This window comes from Fusarium subglutinans, assembly GCF_013396075.1.
Source record: "Fusarium subglutinans strain NRRL 66333 chromosome Unknown NRRL66333_c0000019, whole genome shotgun sequence".
Classification (NCBI taxonomy): domain Eukaryota; kingdom Fungi; phylum Ascomycota; class Sordariomycetes; order Hypocreales; family Nectriaceae; genus Fusarium; species Fusarium subglutinans.
The window spans coordinates 94579-116891 of record NW_023502082.1 but is presented as its reverse complement, the minus strand read 5'-3'; the positions used below and the strand labels follow the sequence as shown (position 1 = coordinate 116891).

Sequence of the window (22313 nt, the reverse complement as noted above, 5' to 3'; positions counted from 1 at the left end):
ACAAGGCTACCGTTTGAAGATGCCTAACCTGCCAGCTAGGTATGGCCGCCGGGAGGTCTCGACCATTCCATGCATTCAACTTGACGGTCGACTCTTTTCTGGAAGCTTTCCATGGACTTGCCGACTGTGTGTGATTTTAGTGAAGCCCTTTTGATGCCGTGACATCTCATGAAAAGCCATAAGTACTCAAAATGTCTCACTCATCAATATGTTGACCCAGACATATCCAACACTCCTTTGACTTTACACTCAGCCCTACTACACTCCTTTCATCCACATTGATCTACACAAACACTCTCTTGCTACCATCATACCTATAATACTTACAGATCCAAACCAAATCGCCATAATGAGATTAACAGCAATAAGCTGTGGCCTGAGCTTCCTATTACCTGTATACGCCCGAGTCATCTCTGATCCTTGCGCTACAACAACCACTCTACCTGCCATCACAGTCACAAAAGGCCCTAATGGGTACTACAACCAGTACACCCGCACATATCAAGAGTTTTACCCTCAAGGCCTGACAACAAAAGTTTACACTATTACACAATCATGTTCAGGTGTAAATTGTCAGCCCTTACCCATTGAGACCGCACCTCCACCCGGCTTCACATCTGCCGTGGTCAAGTGTGACAAGTGCGGAGGCTCAGGAACAAAAGTCGCTACTTTGACATTTCCAACTGAATCTGTGCAAGCATATTCATCTTCTGGCTATGTTGTTCTACCTATTGCACAACCAACTCAGATTCCCCTTGGTCAGAGTGGACAATCCCATAGCAGTTCAGTTTCTGAAGATGGTTCTTCTGGTTCTGATGCTGGCCATGTACTGAACAACCACGGTGCTTCTCTTTCTACAAACACTTCTCCAGAATCTGGAGATTCGGCCCCACAAGACTCCAGCAGTGGAAGTCAAGAGAGCCAAGATATCAACATTGGATCCACCCAGCCGCAATCCAACAACCGGGGCTCTTCAAATGGCGGAGAATCTCCTGATGACACAGGTGCCGATGTCCCTGGGTCTCGGCCATTGTCTGAGACACCTACCGTCGTTTATCACTTTTCCCCCTCCAGCTCTTCCCCTGCTGGCTCCGATAGCCAGTCTTCATCTCCAGCAGACGGCACAGGCTCATCTGACACAGCCGCCGCAGGAGACGACACCTCATATCCCATTCCTAACCAGAAAACCGGCAACCCATATGCAGGCGACACTTCCGGTGCTTCGAGCAACGGATCCGGCTCGTCTGGCAACAATTCCCCCTCATCTCAAAATGATACCCCCTCTACTGGAAAACCAGCCACAAAAGGCTCTGGCGATGACAGTTGGAGTCCCGATTCCCCGATCACTGTTAATAGTGCGGGCTATATCAAGACAAATATTGTTACATGTGTATTAGCGAATATTGCTGGCATGTTTGTTCTGAGGTTGCTAGTATAGCAACAGTACCTTCTTGTATCTAGCGCTAAAACTAAATAATTACAATTACTGAGACACAATCGAGACCACCTGTGGCTGTACATGTCGTTCCATTTTCTCTAATGCTGGGTATACTAGCTGAAAATGACTTGGATCTAGCAATACATGGATGCATCACGGAGGAAGCGACCGTTTCTCGCGGGGAACTTCGAAGCATCTTTAAGGTTCTGCCCTAAGGTTTGCCCTTGCTTGGTTTGACAGATCGCATCGGCTAGCCCCTGCCAAGATTTCACAAGCTAATTCCAAATCCGTATGTTTTTGTTGCAGATCAGGAATCTTGTGGCTTAACATTGTTATTTAGCGCTGAGCCACAACACCACAGCAGAGCTCTTTTCGGATGAGAATAGTTGAGACATTGATCACGAGTGGCAGAAATATCTCGACAAGGTTTGAATCTTGTAAGCCAGATTTAAACTTGGTTGACTACTCATTTCTTGCCAACTACACCGAGTCCAGCCTCTTTAGACACAAGTTCCTCGGACAACGGATCACCCGAGGGGCTGGATCTTGGGCTCAATTAGAGCATGCCACGCGAACTATTCCTCCTGGTGTTCATGGATCCGAACGAGGCTACGTAAAACCTAAAGTCGGACCAGGTACTCGGGCCCCTCGCTTATTTAGAGTCAAGCCTTGTCCTCTGTGGGAGAATGACACTGATGTTCTTGGCAAGGGCTGCTTCAGCCTTTCGGGTTCGCTTAGGTATGCCATAAAACTACTCGGTAGTCTGTGAGAAGCTTAAATCAGGCTCGACGAAATCAGACCACTTTTGATGCCGGCATACAGCCATACACAGGAGGTTGCTTTTCCAATGTATGGAATTCTAAATGGTGATATTGGTTGCCAAAGGCATGACCATTCCTCTTCGACTGGGATGAGTGTTTTAGGAGTATTGTTCAAGATGGATCAGTACTGTTCTAATACTTAACTGAGGGGTCAAGGTAATTGGTATTCTAGCTAACTAAATTTGTCCCAAGTTGACTTGGTTATCTTACTCGGAATCAATGTCGTGTGATGCAAGTATCAGATGTCAGGTCTATTAACTCAAAATGAGACGCTCAATGGACCCCTAGACGCAAGGCCTTCTTAGCAAGTCGAGCGAGGTTTCGCAAGAAGCTCGAGCAGCTGGCTTTGTGAGTGTGAAGCTCAGAGTTCATGGAACCGATGTCCGAAAACTCCAAGTCCCTCATTCGTCATTCTGGCGCGACCGGATCGAACCGCACCAACTAGTCGAGCGCTCCTCACAGCAGAAACAGAGTTCATTCTTGATCTCTTGTGGCATGACGTGGCTCATTAAGCCACCCACTCAATTGCGGCTTGAGTGATGACTGGTCAACATCAGCCTGATGCACTTTCTGCAGTAGATCTCCAGCCTTCTGAGTCGCCAAGTGCTCTGTGCTAATTCAAACGCTCAGCCATAATTATCCCAACTGCAACTAACATATCTCTCCTGAGTCGCTTCAACTCGAGTGGTTATGACTGTCAAGGTAACCAGGCCGCTTGAGTCAGAATCGCCCAATTTACTAACAGAGAAGTCATTAAGGCCCGTCATATCGACGTCCTCATTTATCGGCAGTTGGAGTGACTTAATGCAATCCAACAGGTATAAAGTGGAAAGAAATTGAACGTGGAGACGACGGCGGGGGCCTTGGCCGAGACTTTTCAACTAATAGGTTAATACGAATAACCCATGTCTCTTTTTCTATTAAAGTCTTCTTCTGGGTCGGGGCTTGCTGAAACTTTTATTGTTCTTGTTAATAAAAACGTCACCTTAAAGACGCAGATAGAACTTAATAGCCAAGAGTAGCTATTATAATATATTAAGGCGTCTAAAGAGTTAAAGGAATAGTAGATTCTGACTTAAAATTATATCTATTTCTATTTACTACTAATAAATATTAAGTAGTATTATTATAGATACGAGTTATAGTGCTGGAATATAAATAGAACCTAGAGTGTCTTTGTATAGCTTTGCGGTAGCGTCCTATATTGCCTGGCAGACTTCTAGCCCTTATACTTGCTAATAGTCGACACAGAGAATGGCTTGCCACGAATGAATCTTTCAACGCATTTATCGAATCAGGGAGGTGTATTAACTTTGCTGACACCGGCAGCCTTGAAAACTCCATCGACCCTTGGGTTGTGACGGGTTTGGGAGGTAAAGAGAAGGTCCAGTTTCAATGCGCAAAGACAAAGAACAAAAGTTAACACCGATGGGTGATGTACTCCTTGTCCTCCCTGTCGCTGAATATCTTGATTTCGGCCGGACCATTTGAGAATCAATTTCCTCGAGCTCTCTGAGAGAGGTGTCATGGAGAGGGAGCCAGTCGTGACCTCTCCAGTTTCGAGCGTGGCAATGTCCAACGTTCAGGAACCTCATCTTAACGGACCCACTACTGATATTTTTGACACACCGTCGAGATGCGGTCCGGGGAGTTGAGCGTCGCTGACTGTGTGTTGTGTTTTTAGGTGATGCACCAACTGAAAAACCAAATGATCAGTTATACATTACGGTGACCTGTATTGACAAAACAAGATTCCTTACTATATTTGACCCGGCCGCAGCTGTAACTGGCACTGAGCCAAATCAACAGCAGGCCAAGGGTCGAGGTAGATGTGTATCAAGGTTCTTGTTGCGAGCTGGTGTCTCTGGTTGGTTGTTTGAAAATTCTGACCAAGTTCGAATAACTTACCTGCTAGTTGGGACTGGAACATTTGCTACAAGGAGGGATCTTGTTGTTAATAATAAAGAAGTCTGGTCTCCCAGGTCTCCAGGAATATGCCTTGCGAAAGACTTTGAGAAGGGGGTATTTCCGAGAGAGAGGAAGATGATGCTGCATCAGGATGGCTGGCTTGTGAAGCGAAGGGGAGATGTCGAAGGAAAGTCATATTGCGATGCTTTCCTTGAGATTTCTAAAATATGAAAGAAGAGAGAGGAGAGCGAGTCCAGGAGGAGAGTGGTTGGATGAAGATGAGAAGGGAAGAATGAAGTGATATGGGTTAAGTTGTCAATATTTGGTGAGGAAAAGGCCAAGTGGACACCTGATATATCAGGTTGCCTTAGAAGTGAGTTATCCATTTTAGCTTCCACGCGTTTTATAGCATCTGTGTCACTCAAAAAGAGATGCTCGTAAAATATTGGACTCTTGCACGTATGTAGGAGGCTGGTAGCTTCACGGCTAACTGCATCTCACCCGATAAGGCTAGTCTTAGTTCCGGGAATCGTACTGAGCAAGCACGTGGCACAGCAAGGCATTCTATCTTAGCTCCCTTCTATTGTAGAGAACTCGAGACTTTTAAACAAATATTACAAGAATCTGCTCAGAAGCTTTAAATGTGGTTGGTGATGAATGTAATAGAGAGTGAATAAAAGTATTGAGACCCTATAAACTACCACGACACCTCTCGAATTGTGTCGTCCTTTAGTTACCCAATATTACCGCTACGCTTGGCTCCTGCGTCCCATGCTTTGACTTCACCCCCAAACAAGATGCCAAAATAGAAGCCAAACTCTCGATCGCGCATTCCGATATCCCATTAAGACCAGGGAATCTTCCATATTTGCATAACCATTGCCGTACTCTCCTGGTTCCTAGCTATTGAACTGAATCCCATGCAGCATTGAGTCTAATCCAAACCGCAAGGTGAAGACGTCTTAGGAATTAGATCCTATAGTGGTTTCGAGCCTTTCCACCTCTTCGGGAGTGCAGATGGCGTGAGCGATACGTCGGAGGCAGTCTGGGACATTGCCAGTCTGCTGGACATGCAGAGACCAAAGCTCTTCAATGTCAACCCTGTCATCGCGATGCTGATTTTCAAAGCAGTATTTTGCTCTCCAAGCCAAGTCGCCTCTCGGCTCTCTCACTCGCACTTCTTTCTCGTTGGCTGAAAACAGTTTGATGCCATTACAAACCCGATCCATGAGACGACGGGCCTCGGTGGGGTTAGAGCTTTTGAGTTCGAAAGCCTCGTTGGCAAGCTGGCTATAGAGTCGCAAGAAGTCCGAGCCACCTCCTTTGAGTATGCAAAGATTAGAGGCCGTGGGAACCTCTCTCTCCTGAATCCAAGTCTCTCGGTCGTCATCCAGGCATAACCTGATCAACCCACACCAGCTGGGCGAATATTCTTTGCACCAGAAAGAGAGTGCCTTCTTTATATGCCGAGGCATGACACGGATGTTGGACTCACTGAGCCACATGTCCAATTCAAGCTTGAGATACCATTGAAAAACGCCTGGCTGGCCAAGCTTGCCCAAGACCTCAGCGGCAGACTGCAGGGCTTCAGCTCGGTTAGTCACCATTATCACATTGATGGGTTCATCCTTGCCGGACTCGTTGGAATCAGTTGCGGCGTTTTCGTTCCTACCCATCGCGATATCAGGGTCGATAGGTGTCGCCAGTTCCTTGATTCGTTCCACAATCTGAGCGGGCAGGGCGCGAGATCCTGAAGGGGAGGGATCGCTGGTTAAGACAACCCAAACATCATTGTCACCCTGGCTCTGACTGATGAGTTCAGGCTCATTGATGCCTTGTACGGTTCTCAAGAGGAAGGGCTCATTGCGCATCTGCTCATTGAACTTGATAGCAATGGGTAGCCACTGAGACATGTGACAGTGTCCAAATAGACGTGTAAAAGGTTGGTTGTCTTCAGCAAACCTGTCGGTGTTGATTCGCAGACGGCGGATGGCGAGCACCACGATGACGGAAACCAGGTGAGGTGCTGGTATACAAGGAGGATACCCAAACTGGGACTGTAGCTCGATTGCGGTCTGGAGATGTCTCTTGACTTTCTTCCATCCCTTGTACTCGCTCAGGCTTGTCGCCTGTAGAGGTTCACCGTGGACAAGAGTCTTGACGCACTTTCTGAAGCAGATCAGGGTTTGTGCCTTGTCTAGATGTAAAGATTTGAAGACTTCTTCCACCATCCGCGCGTAGACTTGCTTCAGGGCTTCCCGCGAGACCTTTCCAGTCTCAAGTTTAGGGCATCTATCGATGCTGAGGTCGTTCAACACAAAGGAGCCATCGTTTATCTTGGCAATAATCTGTTGCTGATTCAAAGCTGAGAGGTGCGACATTGCGACTGAATGTGGTCAGAGGAAAGAGAAAGGGCTCAGGGAGGGAAGAGGTCGGGACCTACAAGGATTGCTTGAGAAGAGAGGGCGGGATATCTGAAGGGTATCGCGATGGCTTTCCCAAGACTTCTAATACATTGAGGAATCGAAAGAGGTAAGATGAGGTTGATCAATGAAGGAGAATGTGTCGGGTGTTGAGTGAGGATGGAAAGGAAGATGTTGAATGGGTCGAGAGGGACATTATTCTTAGGACTTGGGAGCTAGAATAGGCACTTAGAGCTGCCTGAAATCTGGGGTCTTCGCTATGGGATCTTTTCCTCTCCCAGTAACTCTACTAAATCTAAATGTTTGCTCAATATCGAACTCTTGTTACAGGCAGCCTGAGGTAGGTAGTTAAATGGCCATATCTAAGTCACCCGATATGGTTAGTCGGGTGGGGACTAACCTGCGAGCCGATTGATCGATCTGGCAGCGGCTGTGTAGTACGTGGCGCAGCAGAGCATTCTTGTCTTTATTGCTCCCTTTGATCGTAGAGAACTTGAGACTTCCATCATTAATGATAGAAACATTTGCACCATGTGGACTTCAAAGTTTCTCAAAGGTCGAAATACAAGAGCAATCACAAAGACCTCGATTGCAGCTGCTGCCTCAGCGCCAACATCACAAGCTGAATCCAGTGCCAACTCTCAAGCGTTCTCGGTAGCTGTGACTGAGCTGCTGGAATGCCTGGACTTTGTCCTTGATCAGCTGGATGACCAAGGTGAATAAGCTCACTTGAGATATACTCAGCATGCTGATAGACGTGTGAACTAGGAGAACATGGAGATTTGTTACAGTTCCATTTGTCACGGCTTGCCAAAGAGATATCAAAGTATAAAAACTCCAAGGTCGATGAACAAAGGTCACAACCATGGTCCGGGTACATCTATCCGCCCCAAGACATTAGGAACTTTTCTAATCTAGTCATCTTTTGCAGGAATCGTGACGTACTCGAACTACTGCTTGCCGCCTGCAGATGCGCATGCTCCGTCTACAAACCAGACATCCATCCTGGAGGTGATCTCGTACCAGTGATCTCCCGGACACCTTCTATTACTGGGACAGTCAAAGCAACTTCAATATGGAAATCAGAAGATACAAATACTCTGTTTGTTTCCATTAGAGGCACATCTTGCAAGGCAGACCATCTTGTAAACTTTAATAGGAACCACAAGGACTCGGCCTCGGTCTTCGTAAGTTCCAGGAGCCTTTTGTTTCTTTAAAACACTAACAACTGTCTTGAGGCTTTCCCTGGCATTGATGAAAGGATATTTGCCCACAGTGGCTTCTTGGCTTGTGCAGCTACTCTTCTTCCCTGGCTTACCGAGGAAATCGTTCGCCAGGTTACAGCCGACATGAATTTGAAAGATATAGTATTCACAGGCCACTCGGCAGGCGGAGCGGTTGCAGCCATGGTGTTTCTGAACTTTATTTGCCACTGCCCAGCTGAATGTAAGTACAGGTCTTCCTACCTCGTGTCTCACAAGCTGACAGCCTTCGTAAGTATCGAATGCAAAGTTCTCGCTCATCACATTCGGAGCCCCGCCTGTCACTTCAATCAACATCACTGAACTGGCTCAAAGCCTTCCTCAAACTCGGCATATCTATGCTGTTGTCAACGAGCACGACTTAGTTCCGAGGGTTGACCAAGGCTACATCACATCAATCATCAGTTTGTACCGGTCAGCCTACGGCCTACCATTATCCGACTTCAATAACACCACGTTTACAGCCAACACCCAAGCAGACAAAAACCAGGATTCTACGTGGAGACTACCTCCACCTGATTTCCATATCGTTGGAAATATCGTTGTTCTAAGAGCGAAACTCGATTACAATGCGCTACGGCTGACATCAAGCCAAACCAGTGCAGACACTACTACACCGCCACAGAAGCTAGATATACTGCGAGTTTCCCCGATGGAGTTTTGCAAATTGCTATTCTTTGAAATATCTGTACATAAGAGGAAGATATATCTCAACAGATTGGAGAGACTAGTACAAGAGGCAGGGGGAACAGCATGATACACTGAAGCAAAACGTGATTTGTGGGGTTTACTCTCACATCTGGTTCCACTAACTCTTCTTATAGACATCTCATTTTAGTGTCTTGCCCAGACCTCATGATCCATGTTGCTTACTCAAACTTGTGAATCCTATCCTCCTTCGTTATGATGAAGACCGCAGGCTGCCTTCTATTTTGGTAGACCGTTCTGATCCAGTGTGCTGAAATAACCCTTGCGGCGAGTGAATTCTGGTTCCGCTACACTTTTTGTTCCGCCAGCACTCTCGTTAAATAGGGCTTTCGCCTCGTTGCAGGTCTCAAAATGGGACTGATAACCGCAGGAAGAAAATACATCGTCGCGATCTCGACTGATCACAGCATGAGCCTCCAGGCGAATCTAACACCCCTTACAACTAACACCACCTTCAATTTGGCCAGTGGTTGGATCATACCATGGGTATGCAGTGGACATCATAAAACGTTGGTTCTTTTGTTCGCTCCGCGCCTCTAAGGCCTGGACTGCGTCCGAGGTCAGGAGACCAAGCTCTGATAGTCTCCGGGTAGCCTCCACCTCTGCTAGTAGTAAGGCTGGACGTCTGGCCGGTCTTTCTTCCATGGAATATATTCCAGGAACCGTTCTCAGAATGTATCCAGCAAGACAACTCAAACGCTTGGCAGATAGCTTCGTGAGCTTGGATAAGGCGGACATGCTGATAACACGTAGCTCAGGAGCATTCTCAATACACGCGAAACAGCATCGAGTGGCAGTCAGCAGACATAGAAAGCCACCGAAGTTTTTGCAAAATTGGCATGTTTCGCCTATCAAAGCGCGGTACATGTCCTCAAATGTGAAATGAGTCGCCAGTCGCATACGCAGCATGCCGCGAAAGCCTTCTATACCATGTCTGACAACGGCCTTGTATTCTTGAAGCTCACTTGCCAAGATTCGGGCACGTCTGTTGACATGGCGGAATCGGAAATATGATAACAGATCAAGGTTGCGAAGTATGATGTTCAATAACTCATTGGGAAGAACATCCAGTGCCCCTAATTTCACGGTGGGCGTCGTAGTGAAAGGCTTCTCTATAGATTCCCGGACAACCTGGCTCTCGTGAGGCGGTGATCGAATAAGTACCAGGTCGAAATCGCGTCGATGATACGCGCAAACATCAAGAATAGTAGCCGCGTTGGTGCTTACCATTGTTGTTTTGGTTGAGTTCGAGTTGGTGGGGAAACCTTTGTTGGATTGTTGTGATGTAACTGGTCTGACCAGGAATCTCAATCTCGGGCCGAGAGATTTTCCGAACTGCTCACGTATAGGTAATATTTCCGTGTACTGTGATAAATACCCTGTGCTTTTTAGATTCTCCTTGAATTTTTCACTGATTGGCTTATTTATGCGTTGTTTTAAGTGAACCTACTGAACTGCCTGACGTTGGTTCTGACAAGTTGCAATTCCTCGAAGGCTACAACCACTACAAATGGCTTTAAGGCGACATCATAAGCGTCGATTACCACAGGAACACTCAAATTGCGGCATTCATTTGTATCGAAATCTTATTACAGAACTTCTCAAGGGAGTTCTCGTCCTATACTTCGTGTTTCCGATATCCTTGCACAAACCAATAGCATGGAAGCTATAGCAGGTCATGTGAGCTCATGTCTTGCAGAAGAATGGAGTTGAGGTATTCAGCATCTCCAGCTAGTAATGTTCTTGAAGTACTCGACGGTCCGGTCGTCCTCTGGCAAAGTCACGTTGAGGTTGTAGTTGTAGGAAGAGCTTAGACCCCTGTCATCACCCTTATCATCACAGCCGGTATAACTGTTTTATTCAGTTAGATCACTGCATCTGCGGGAGGGGGAAGTGAGAACTTACTGGTAGAACTGGCATGCGCCACCAGTGTTGGTGGAAATGGAAGAGACATTGTGGTTGAACATGTCTGAGATTGAGGTTGGATCATCGCCCTTCTTGGGGTCAAAGTCGAAGTAAGAGACTGTCCATCATCAGTATAGGAGTCATCTTGAGACGACGGGGAACAACATACCGCACTTTCCGGGCTCGGAACCAAAGGAAATGCACTCAGGTCTAAATCCAGCAGTAGTGCACTGAAGGACAAAAATGTAACCATCTTCGAGGGTGTAGTCTCGGTTGGGGTCTGGTTCATAAACCTTGGGTGCATCACGCTTGGTCTTGCCACCGGCATAGACGAGGGTTCTACTGTTTTCGAAACCTTCCTTTGCAGCACTGTTCATGACCTTGCCAACAAGTTGGATGTTGGCTGCTTGGACACCAGCTGCAGCTGCGGCCAGGACGGCAAAAGCGGTGGAGGTGTACTTCATCTTGATTACTGGTTGTATGTCGAGGTTGTGCTGAGATGGTATGAGACAGGCCAATTCCTTGGGGATTCATTACGCTTATTTATAGTCGAAATGATCTTGGTACTACGATAGATGTTCTATGCCGACTCGGAAAGTATCGTTCCATTCTCGATGGTAAGGTAGCACTGCGCCAACTTCTCAAATTCTCTCATAGCTTCGCAGAGTGTTCACACGTTAGAATTGACTTTACAGCCTCGTGTGCATCTTTCGGATGCTTCGGGGGCATTGGCCGCTCAGGCACTGCAGGCATGAATTGACGATCCTTTGATGTCCTCCCGCTTTGATGGTCGATGCTTTTTGAACCGGTAAACTGAGGAAGCGCGTGGACGTGGCGGCACAGACTTGTTTGGGGATTCCAAAGCTAATTATGGGCATAAATGCTTTGATGACTTGTGAAACAAGAAACTAGAATAATTTGGAACCGGTCGAAGGTTTGCTCGTTCATAAGGATCATCGCTGAGCCGTTGCGGAGGTTGCATGAGAGTGCAACGTTGGTGCGTTCAAGAAAGTTTAATGACTTTATGCAATTAAATAGTCTTCCGGCAGTTACAACATCAGTTTAATGCCATCACAACCTGCACCTCGTTCTCAAAAGACGGCATTGCGTTGGTCTTGTGCCTGACACAAGATCTATTAGGTTTTTGCTTGGTTGCATTGATAGACAAGAGACAGGTTTTTATGCAGCTTCTAGCAGGGATCTTGGCCGATCGTTGAGGAAACAGTTCCCCAAATAGTAATTTACTATCAAAAGAACCCGAGAGCCGAGTCGTTGTCATCCGCCCAGTCGTACGGGACCGATATCCCGGCGTTCGTCATCGACTCGCACCATGTATTATACCCGTTGATTATTGAAGCTGCCTCGCTGTCTCCTACACTCGGAACGAACGGGGCGTTGTCGCAGTATGTGCGGGCACCCTCTTCTTCCAAGTGTGGCCAGCACAGCTTGAGAGTGATGTCGCGACACTTGGAGCTATTGGGATTCAGCTCGGCCATGGCTCCCATGATAGATAGGGACGCCTGGATTTGCGCGCGCCAGTCAGGGGCTAGTGCGTGATGGGGGTTCTGTCTTAAGCAGTGGACAGGAATTAGTGTAGCGTGGAATAGGAAATACCTGTCCTTGTTAGCAGATGGTAAGCAGAAGTTTGGGCATAGCTTACAGGATATAAAAGGCTGCGAGCCTTGAATGTGACCGAGATGTCCAGTATCCTTGGATATGCGTGATTGATTCTTTCGCGGCATCCAGACATCTGAATACAGCGAGGTTCTCGCTACTCGTCAGGTTTTGCTGCGCATTCTGCGCGGATGATCGTGCCCAGCGGACCAAGAACGGACGATACATGACAATTCTGAGATTTCGATAGCGCCACTCTGAAATACCCATGCCCAGTGCAAACTCAGAGTCTGGGGGTGGAACTGCGAGATAGTAATATGGTACTTGGGCTAGCCAAGAGCCGATGCAGACATCATCCAGAGTTATCAACTCCGTCGCGGATGGGAAGGGGCTGGTGATAAGGCGGTTATAGACAGTCATGGTGCTAAGATGATAAGCTGACTGAACTCGGATATAAGTGTACATCGTGATACCCTCCACTTCTGGTGGGCAGTGAGTGGAGTCTTGGGTTAGGTCCTGGGGTAATAGTCAATAAATGATCTCCTTGTTGATTTCAATCGACTGACCTTTTCGTGAATATTCAGAGGGAATGCAGTCTCGACACCAGCCTGTGGCCAGTTCAAAGGTCTGCCATATGTGATAGTAGCGCCAACATCCAGCACGCATAGACACCACCATATCCGGCGCCGAGTCTCTGTCTGTAAGGGAGAAAGACTATTCCCCTCCAAGTCCTTATGAAGTCCAAGACCAATAGCTAGTCGAATAGCTAAGCCACCATAGTTGAATCCAGTATTCGGCTTGTTCCGCTTCTGCATATAGTTTGATGACAAACTGAAAGCTTGTACAAGAGTTAGGTTTCCAACCTCGAGATAGTTTGAAAACAGACTCTTTTGTGCAGCCTGGAAGATGGGGAGGTCTGTAGCATCAGCAACGTTACTGCTGGCAAATGATCCCAAGGCTGCGAGAATGTTTGCCAGAGTGTTCCAGTGGCCTTTGTTGGCACAAGGAAGGGTGCCTGCATACTGCGCTCGAAAAGTGGGCTCATGCACGATAGGAAAGGTAGGATGATAGAAGACGAAAAAAGCGTCGATGAGGTTCTCGACAGCCACTCTGGTCAACATAGCTTGAGAACGAAACCATTGTGAGTGATCGGAGTGTTGTTGAAAAAGAGATTCAATTTCATGTAGTGCCACTTCGGCGTCAACCTCTTCTCCATCTGGACGGGCAGATAGAATCTGACGCAAGAGGGCAGATCCAGAAGCAGCGCCATAGTATCCTCTCTTTTGATCGCCAATGGTCAGAGAGGCCATGCCGTCCATGATAGCTTGGGGGTTTCCATCAACATGGTTTGTTATAGACCAAGTGGCGGGATCGTATGTTCCCCATGATGTCTCTTGTTCGTTCCACTCAAAGTTGTCAGCTGGAGCCAGAGTGGCCTCGAAAGCTGTATCTTGCGATGCAGTCCAAAGTCCAGGCGCTGCATCTAATTCACCGATGGGTGCCAGAAGCAGAGGATCCGTAGTGAATGTTCCTGCATTTCCTGTACCTGTCATATAAACACTAGAATCAGGTGTCTGATTCGGTAGCTGGAGGAGGTTGTCCACATTGCCCGGGGTCGGGGTTGCATTTGGCAAGCCGCCTAATCCCGGCGTTGTCCCCAAGGTTAGTGCTGGTGTAGGTGCCGATTCAGGTGCAGTTGCTGGCGTCGCCGCTGGTGCCTGTTGATTCTGAGTTACCAGTCCTTCTTTTGGACCTTCCAGCATTTCTGCAATCTGGCCATCAGTGTAATGCCGCCTCAGGACTGTCTCAGCCTTCTCAAGACGCTCCTCTAGGAGGGTAAGTTGTCTACGTTATTGTTAGTGCGAGGTTCCCCAGTTAATCATAGACGCGGCCCCATGTATGTACCTTCGGGTTAGCCGGGTTCTACTGTGCTTGTCGTAGAGACAATGCCTTCTGTACTTTCGGCAAATTGAGCAGACGGGCATAACACCATCGCATTTCACTTTGCGGCGTCGACATTCTCGACATGTTGTAGGCTCTTCTACAGTAGGGGCTTGTTGAGGAGGAGAAGGCTTGACTGGGATTGGGTCCATGATTCGTCCAGCCGTTGAGGATCGAAGGGCTAAATAAAGTCTGTCTGAAAGGTTCAGATGATGGGACGATGGTTAGAATTTGCGACGTACGGTGGCTAGTAAACCCGTCCCAGGAACCCTTGACATCCCCGCAATTTCTAGCCCCGCAACTAATCCACTTTAGGACCGAATCGTGACCAGACTTTCGGATCTAGAACAGGAAAGTAAGCTGACAGGCGTGACCATTTGAAGCCACGATGTTGACGATATTGCTTTCAGCGGATTCTCTAATGCCAGTCATTGCTATTAAAGTGTGGATTAATGCCTGTATTTCATTATGAATGGGACATTTCCCAACTGGTTTTTCCTGCTCGCTTTTTGGACCCCCACCAAACCACCCACGCTAAGGCAATCCCAGCATAGTAACCCCCACTAACGTGCGTCAACACTTGTGGTTTGGTAACATGCTCGAGCGTATGGATACCTACCATTGGGAACAACAGTCTCGAGTTAAATTGCAAAGTACTTTTTAGCATTTTCACATACGGTTCTTGTCCTAACAGCTACTAGTTTAAACATTGTCTCATTTAAGATTGCCCTTTTAAATATACGGGCTTAGGGTAGCCAAAAATACCAACTACCTATCCTATCCAAAACCTTAGACAAGATAACGGAAGCCCTTTTGGACACGGAGAGCTTCATCAGCCTGTGCCTCCCGAACCTTCTCGGCCTCATAGGCCTGTGTTTCCTCCCTCTCAAGCTCCTCAAGTCGCTTGTTCAATCTGGAAAGCATCATGCGAAGAACAAGAGCACCGACGATGGTGCAGCCAAACATAGCTGTGACAATGCCATAGCTCTTACGGTAGCCATTCTCCTTGAGACCCCAGACGTAACTTCCAGCAATGTTACCCAGTTGAGCAAACGCGTTAATGAGGGCGATAGCCACGGCTCGCTTTGCAGGAGGGCGAGGGAATGTTGAGCTGATCCAAGAATAGAAGACGATGTATCTAAGTTGATGTTAGTTTGTGTTTTCGATATGTTGGCAATTTAAGAAGAGCGACATACCCAGCGTAAGAAGATGCTTGGAGGAAAAGAGCAAGATATCGTGCAGCAACATTGAGTGTTGACATGCTAATGATGAATCCGACTAAACCAACGCAGATGGGACCAACAATGTGCCAGAACTTTCACAATGGTCAGTATGAAGAGCATAAATACTAGGAGTCTATGAGAACATACCTTCTCCTGTGTTCGATCAGAACTCCAGGCAACGATCAGAGAAACGATGCATGCAAAGAGCCAAGGAGGGGAGCTCATGAGGAGAGTTGGTACGTAAGCAAAGCCAAGGGTACCAGTGAGAGATGGCTATAGAATGTTAGTATCTAGAAACAATGCAGAGGATAGAGGAAGTCTTACGAAGAAGGCATTGAAAGACAGACCGACAACGTAGACGGCAAAGGTAAGCATCATGACATAAATCTTGCCATCCTTGAGGGCCATCATCAATCCGGCAACAGCTCCTTGACCCTCAGCATCCTCATCAGCCTCACCAACGTCCTCAATCATTCGGAGCTGAGCTACTGCGAGCTCCTCTGCAGAGAAACCGCGAGTGTTGCTGGGAAGATCGGGAAGGATGAAGACGGCGAGGATGGCGATGAACATAGTAATAGCACCCTCAACTATCTTGCTGTTAGCCGTGTTCTTTTTTTCTTGGAACAGATGGAACACTTACTCCAGAAGAGCCATCGCCAGGAAGCATGCCCGAGCACGCCATCCATCTCAGATAACACTCCAGCAGCAATCAAAGCCGAGAACGCATTGGAAATCAAGTTACCACAAAAGAGGACAGCATTTCTCTTTGTGAGTTCCCGGCGGGTATACCACTTCGAAAGAATGAGCAATGCTCCGGGCAGGAAGGCTGCCTCAGTGAAGCCAAGGAAGAAACGGATAACAACCATTCCGGTAAAGTTATGGACGTTTCCTGAGAGGGTTGAAATCAAGCCCCAGAGAAGCATGATAGCACCGAGGTATAACGAAGGTCGTTGGATCTTATTGATAAACATGTTGGAAGGGACTTGCATAAGGATGTAGCCAACATAGAGGATACTGAGACATGTGGCATACTCATTATCGTCTAGCTTAAGATCATCCTGCAAGCCCTTGAGACGGGCAGCCGCAATATTGTTTCGATCGAGATAGTTCATGATGTAAATCAGAACGAAGAGAGCGCAACGAGCATCGAGCTTGAGTTTGAGACGCTTCTCAACTCGAGCACGAGTTTCGGGATCCATTGTTCGGGCAAGGGCAAGACGATCGCTGTGAGTAACAAAACTCTCGAGATTCTCCTTTGTCTCGAAAGAAGGCTTCTCAGCTCGAGCTGCGCCGGCCGCAGTCGAGTTGGTGATCTCGTTGGCCATGATGGCGAGAAAAAGACCACAGATTCCTGATAAGATAAGAAGAGAAGATAAAGGTGGATGGAACTCCAGATGAGTGATGATCCTCTGGGGCTTGGGGAAATAAACTATCTGGGGACCCCAGGAATGGATGAAAAGTATTTATGTCAATTCACAAGGTGCCTTCATCGGCCAACTCCATCCCATCCATCTTCTTGGAGTTTCAGCTTCACGCGAGCAATTCTCTAGTTCCAACCCCATGTCCAACAGAACTTGGAGAAATTCGGAGACCACTTACCAACTCTGGACTAGTCGCGAAAAAGTCAGGTATGGAGAAAGGCTGACTGTCAGCTACCAATCGGAACATTCACCCTTCTCCTAGGATGGGCCTTCTAGTGCCGGTAGTTTGGCTTGTGCGCGGGCGACAGTCAGCCTGGCAGTGGGACACGATACGTAACTAGCTAGAGTCTTGGTTGGGGAGAGAAGTTTATTATCAATGAGGCTCTTTCTCCACGCTACCAGTCTGTAGCTCTTGATCCCCGTGGGGGGTTCTCCGGCTTTGAGCGGCATGAAAGGAGACTCCGCACGGTCGAGTCATGATCTATCGGGCGCTATTCAAGTTGACTGTCGACCTCTTCGTGGGACATCGTCAACATCGTTCTTTATTATCGTTCATAGTCTGAAGTTTCCATGATTTTGAGCATCATCTGCGCCTTTTAGATAGTTGACTGTCGACCTTGTCATGTGAAATTTGAGGCGGTGCAGCATCATGGCTCCCATCAGCTTGATTGTTCCAAGTGATTCTTGAGGAATTCTCGTGTATTTAAATCCTCGATTGGACGCGTTATAAACTGTAGATAGTTCTGTATCCCAACAGACAAGCTTCCAATTTAATCACTTCCTCTTAATCAACTACCTATTTTGATATCAACAACACAAAATGGAGATTACCAAAGTATTTACCCCAGACTAACACTACCTGTCCCCAATGTCACTAACGCAAGCCTCCACTAGGTCGGGATTATTGGAGCTGGCACCATGGGGGGGGCGGTGTCCCTCCTGTTTGCTGAGAAAGGTCTTGATGTGTCCACTTTCGACACATCGCGAGCAAGTCTTGATAAGGTCGCGAAGAACGCGGAGGCAGCTGGACTATCGAAACGGGTCCACATCTGCGAGGACTATGATTCCCTCTGCGAAGGACTTGGTTCACCCAAGATCTTTATCTTCAGCTTACCGAATGGTCGTCCTGGTGACAGTGTCGTCGCTCAACTCAAATCACGTGTCTCAAAGGGGGACATCCTCATCGACGCTTCGAACGAAAATTACGAACGCACACAAGCGAGACAAGAGATTCTCCGTTCCCTTGGTGTTGCATATATCGGACTCGGTATCTCAGGTGGTAGCTTTGGAGCTAGATATGGTCCATCACTTATGCCGGGTGGTGAGAAATGGGCTGTCGAGCAGGTCCTCCCCCTTCTGTCTAGGATCGCGGCCAAAGATGATCAAGGCCGACCTTGTGTAACCAATATCGGTACTGGTGGAAGTGGACACTTTGTTAAGATGATCCATAATGGCATTGAGCATGGCGTTATGTCTAGTCTCTGCGAAGCATGGGAAATTATGGACAAGTGCTTGAATATGACTGGTGACGAGATTGGAGACGTGTTTGACTCTTGGTGCGAGAAAGGAGAACTGGTAAGTGCTTTCAGAAACTGCCTATCCAAAGCTTGCTAACCATTCATGATATAGAAAGGTAACTTCCTCGTATCTATCAGCGGTCCTATCTGCAGAACCCGAAGCCCTGTGGACGGAGGCTCTCTCTTGCATCAGATCAGAGATGCCGTTGTCCAAGATGCCAACGACTCCGAGGGCACCGGCGTTTGGGCCAACATCGAAGCTGTCGCCTCTCACGTGCCTGCTCCAAGTCTGACCGCCGCCCATTACCTACGACTTGCCTCAGCCGAAGTCGAGCAAAGGAGTGCCGTCCAGGCTTCCATCGGAAACGTCTCGCCCAAGCCCTTCGGCGTTGGACCTGAGAAGCGAGCCCATATTCTAGAACAACTACGACAAGCCGTATATGTCACAAGTCTTGCATGCTTCATCCAGGGTTTCGATGTCATGGAGCGCAAGAACCGACAGGAAGGTTGGGGTGTCGACATGACACGAGTCTTGCATATCTGGAGAGCTGGCTGCATCATCAAGTCTGACTACATCTTTGACATCCTTGACGTTGCATATGCTGAAGGCTCTGACGTGCACCCTCTGTGCAGACCTGGGGTGCCGAACGAGATCAAGAAGTCTTGGCCATCGCTCAAAGCGATTGTGCTTGAAGGTCTGAAGGCTGATGCTCACTTGCCTTGCTTGAGTGCCACTTTGGAATATCTCAAGTACATTGGAGGAACCGATCTTCCTACTTGCTTCTCGGAAGCACAGCTGGATAGTTTTGGTGCTCATGGATTTGATCTCAAGTCAGAGCCTATTAGACATCTTCTGAAGGGTGAGTTATGCTTATTATAAATCAGGCAGGAAGCTAACATAATCTTGCTAGGAAACCACCACGAGACATGGTCCGGTGCTTAAATTAACATGGCATGACCTAAGTTCAGCAGCCTTCCCAATGAAGATGGCTGTAGCCGGATACTACTTAACATTTCATACTGTTCATCAGAGCCTGTTCTCAACAGAGGGCATATAACAACCTAGTGGTTGCTGCCAAAAACCTTCTTGCACAGAACTCCAGGACAGCAACATGCTGCTTGCTTCCTCAGCTATAGCCTCAAAAGCTGAATATTCACAAAGTGTCAGATATCCGGAAAGTCTGAAAAGCATTAGGCCATCCAGGGTGAACAGGATATGATCTCTTTGGCTTGGGAACACAGTAGAGGATAATTTCTGGATAGAATAGGTTGCTGTCTGCGGAAGGACTGTCAGTGTGACTGATTTACTTCGAGGGAGGACAGAAGCCATACCAGGATGTGGTTGCCCTCTCTATTCATTTCTTTGAAAGTTACACATAGAAAAAAGTGCAAGGGAAACTGGAAGAAAACTGTAAGATTGCTTTTCAATATTTGGCGTACTAGCTGGAAGATATCATATTCATTCTAATCATTTAATTAAACTCCAGTCCTCCGGCTCGTCTAGCAAGATATTTCTGAACCAGGAATCTCCTCGCTACACCTCTACAGCAACTCAGCCTCTGTTCTGACACTGACCCTTAGGAACAAGAAGGTACCGTTAACCGGGTGCTAAAGATGTATTTACTCGATTATACCCAAAGCTATACAAATTATTTGCTAAAGCCCTAGATCTGCAACCTACAGTGATAGTTTACAATTCCATAGCCAATACCAGGAAGGTTTCCACAGTGCAATGAATGAAACAATCCCCTACCTTCTTCCTATCGTTACCTCCCATCTCGTCTACCTATCAAAAAGTTGTCCGAGTCTATCAAGGTTGCAGGCGCGCAAGATTGCGAAGAGGACGCCGCTATGAGGCTAGCAGACGTTGCGTAGCTATCATGAGCTATTGTGTAGTGCCGAGTGTTCCGATTAACGTGTTTTGAAGGTCACCGACAAGGTCCACAAGTCGGGTTTCACGGAACAAGACAATTAACCATGTTCATTGCAAACCTAAAAAGCGAACCTTTGACCAACCATCTCCTCACTCTTCCTCCAAAGCAGCTCTGCTTCTGTTGAACTTGTCGCCCACGGTCTTACTGTATCAGTCATAGGGTCTGCTAAACGGCATTCAAGCAGATATGCGCCATTATGTTCTATCAAGATCAGTATACATGGACATGAGAGGATTGGATTCTGCTTACCCTTGAGTTCAGGATCGAAAGCAGCAAACGCGTGGGTTGCAGCACCGACCTCAGGGGAAACTGGGATAGTTGACCAATCTACCCAGCCCCAAGGGTCTCCCATTGCACGATCAGCTTCAACTACTTTCGTTAGCTTGATAGCATTTGCAATTCATCCGTTGAGCACTGACCTAGACTATCCAAGGTATCTAGATGTTTAGCTAAAGAAGTGCCAAGGATTGCACCGGGATGAAGGGAGAATGCTTGGAGTCCACTTCCGCCGAGTTTCTCAGCAAGAGAGCTGGCATACAGCATATTTGCTGTCTTTGACTGTCCATAGGCACTCCACTTGTTGTATCTTTCACCGTTCTATACGTAGGTCAGTAGTAGTTCCATAGTCAAGTATCGTAAAAGCTTACACTGAAATTGGGGTCACCCCATCGAATAGGCCCCAGGCGGTGACCGTTACTTGAAACACTGACCACTCGAGGCGTCTCTGAAGCGAGGATTTTATCCATGATCAAGTTTGTAAATAAGAAGTGGCCCAGATGGTTTGAAGCAAATTGATTTTCGAAACCATCCTCTGTGAGCTTAAAGTCCGTTGCCATGATCCCCGCATTATTGACCAAGACGTCGATCTTGGGGACGTCTGACCATCCATTGACATCTTCTGCAGCAGCACGAACAGAGCGAAGAGAACCAAGATCAATAGTCAGAAGTTTCGTCTTGAGGTTAGGGTACTTGACAGTAAGGTTGTCTACAGTTTGCTGAAGCTTACTAACACTCCGGCCAGCTAGAATAGCCAGTCCAGGTTCTGCGACTGCAATAGCTTCAACAAAGAGTGCACCGAGACCTCCCGGACTTGCACCTGTTGTGAGGATAGTCTTGCCCTTGATGATAGGTGCATACTCTTGTGCGAGCTGGTAAACCGTAGTCTTGGGGCCGTGCTGTACCATGATGGTAGAGGGTTTGAATGAAAGCAATGTAGAAGATAATGAAGATTTAATTCCGAGGAATGGTCCAATCCTTTTATATTCTTCCTGTGACTGCAAATAATGTGGATCTCATACGATCTGCAGGCAATGTTTCCAGGATAGTGTCTGGCTGGCGTCAGCCAGATCCTAGTGGAGTAACGATCCAGGTCAAGACTCCGACATGATTGGGTGGCTCAACCTCAGTTTCTGGCCCTTGAGCAGTGTCGGATGTCAACACCAAATCTTTCAATGATGCTACACAGTGATGTCAGCTAGGTTCTGTCTCCTGATTTAAGCTCTCAGCCACAAGCCTCAACTGTAAATAACACGTCTGTAATGTCAACCCTAGGGAATGAGGAGGTCCCAGCACCTAATGGCCATTTTAAGATATCTGATTCTGAAGCAGTGAGAAAGAACTTTGTGTTGACTGCCATCGTAACATACATAAATATAAGCTTCTCTGTCATTGACTTATTGTGTTACTGAGGCATTACTTCTGTCTTGACAAGTCAAAGACTTCTCAGCCAAGATATTCTAAAGTTAAATTTTGATCAGAACTTTCATCTTGAACTTTCACTAAATTATAGTTCTTAATCAATTAATCGGAAAGTTTAACTGAGTATAAAACCTCCTCTCTCCTCGAGTACTACTTGTCTTATTTTTTTCTATCCTTCACTCTTGATTGTTATCCCACCCATTAATGCTTCACGATGGCTTCATCATCAACCAGCTCGACTCCCCCACCCTCAAATGACCTACCCAGGCTCCCATTCGAGATCTGGATAAAAGTCTTTAAGGATCTTGAGTCACTAGAAAACTTGCGGTCCTTAATCTCTGCTTCACCCACTGCCTTGTATTTTTTTCAAGGTGGCAAACGGTACATCCTACGCCCGTTGGTGGACAATATAAACAGCCGCCTCGACAGTTACATTATTGCTTTCCTATTGTCATCGTTCAAAGTCAGGAAACTGCTGCGCAACACAGCGGGCCTTACCC

General features: G+C 47.3%; 8 protein-coding genes across 8 annotated transcripts; 2 read left to right on the top strand and 6 right to left on the bottom strand.

The window, feature by feature from the left end:
* Positions 1 to 349: 349 nt before the first annotated feature.
* FSUBG_2227 (uncharacterized protein) lies at positions 350 to 1438 on the top strand (the record flags this gene model as incomplete). Its single annotated transcript, XM_036679978.1, has 1 exon — positions 350 to 1438. The coding sequence occupies one exon, from the start codon at positions 350 to 352 to the stop codon at positions 1436 to 1438; it is 1089 nt and encodes a 362-aa protein (XP_036542148.1).
* Positions 1439 to 5129: 3691 nt separating this feature from the next.
* FSUBG_2226 (uncharacterized protein) lies at positions 5130 to 6548 on the bottom strand (the record flags this gene model as incomplete). Its single annotated transcript, XM_036679977.1, has 1 exon — positions 5130 to 6548. The coding sequence occupies one exon, from the start codon at positions 6546 to 6548 to the stop codon at positions 5130 to 5132; it is 1419 nt and encodes a 472-aa protein (XP_036542147.1).
* A 2231-nt stretch (positions 6549 to 8779) lies between these two features.
* Positions 8780 to 9790, bottom strand: FSUBG_2224 (f-box domain protein; the record flags this gene model as incomplete). The annotated part of the gene is made up of 2 exons (XM_036679976.1): positions 8780 to 8952; positions 9001 to 9790. The coding sequence occupies 2 exons, from the start codon at positions 9788 to 9790 to the stop codon at positions 8780 to 8782; spliced, it is 963 nt and encodes a 320-aa protein (XP_036542146.1).
* Positions 9791 to 10278: 488 nt separating this feature from the next.
* Positions 10279 to 10929, bottom strand: FSUBG_2223 (uncharacterized protein; the record flags this gene model as incomplete). Its single annotated transcript, XM_036679975.1, has 3 exons — positions 10279 to 10411; positions 10466 to 10583; positions 10635 to 10929. The coding sequence occupies 3 exons, from the start codon at positions 10927 to 10929 to the stop codon at positions 10279 to 10281; spliced, it is 546 nt and encodes a 181-aa protein (XP_036542145.1).
* A 783-nt stretch (positions 10930 to 11712) lies between these two features.
* On the bottom strand, positions 11713 to 14172 carry FSUBG_2222 (regulatory GAL4; the record flags this gene model as incomplete). The annotated part of the gene is made up of 4 exons (XM_036679974.1): positions 11713 to 12079; positions 12126 to 12595; positions 12646 to 13924; positions 13985 to 14172. The coding sequence occupies 4 exons, from the start codon at positions 14170 to 14172 to the stop codon at positions 11713 to 11715; spliced, it is 2304 nt and encodes a 767-aa protein (XP_036542144.1).
* A 637-nt stretch (positions 14173 to 14809) lies between these two features.
* On the bottom strand, positions 14810 to 16568 carry FSUBG_2221 (nicotinamide mononucleotide permease; the record flags this gene model as incomplete). Its single annotated transcript, XM_036679973.1, has 5 exons — positions 14810 to 15158; positions 15217 to 15335; positions 15391 to 15516; positions 15568 to 15830; positions 15884 to 16568. The coding sequence occupies 5 exons, from the start codon at positions 16566 to 16568 to the stop codon at positions 14810 to 14812; spliced, it is 1542 nt and encodes a 513-aa protein (XP_036542143.1).
* Positions 16569 to 17582: 1014 nt separating this feature from the next.
* On the top strand, positions 17583 to 19124 carry FSUBG_2220 (6-phosphogluconate dehydrogenase (decarboxylating); the record flags this gene model as incomplete). The annotated part of the gene is made up of 3 exons (XM_036679972.1): positions 17583 to 18239; positions 18294 to 19041; positions 19093 to 19124. 3 exons carry the CDS (start codon positions 17583 to 17585, stop codon positions 19122 to 19124), a joined length of 1437 nt encoding a protein of 478 aa, XP_036542142.1.
* Positions 19125 to 20173: 1049 nt separating this feature from the next.
* On the bottom strand, positions 20174 to 21299 carry FSUBG_2219 (oxidoreductase; the record flags this gene model as incomplete). Its single annotated transcript, XM_036679970.1, has 4 exons — positions 20174 to 20316; positions 20365 to 20484; positions 20535 to 20712; positions 20763 to 21299. 4 exons carry the CDS (start codon positions 21297 to 21299, stop codon positions 20174 to 20176), a joined length of 978 nt encoding a protein of 325 aa, XP_036542141.1.
* Positions 21300 to 22313: the final 1014 nt, after the last annotated feature.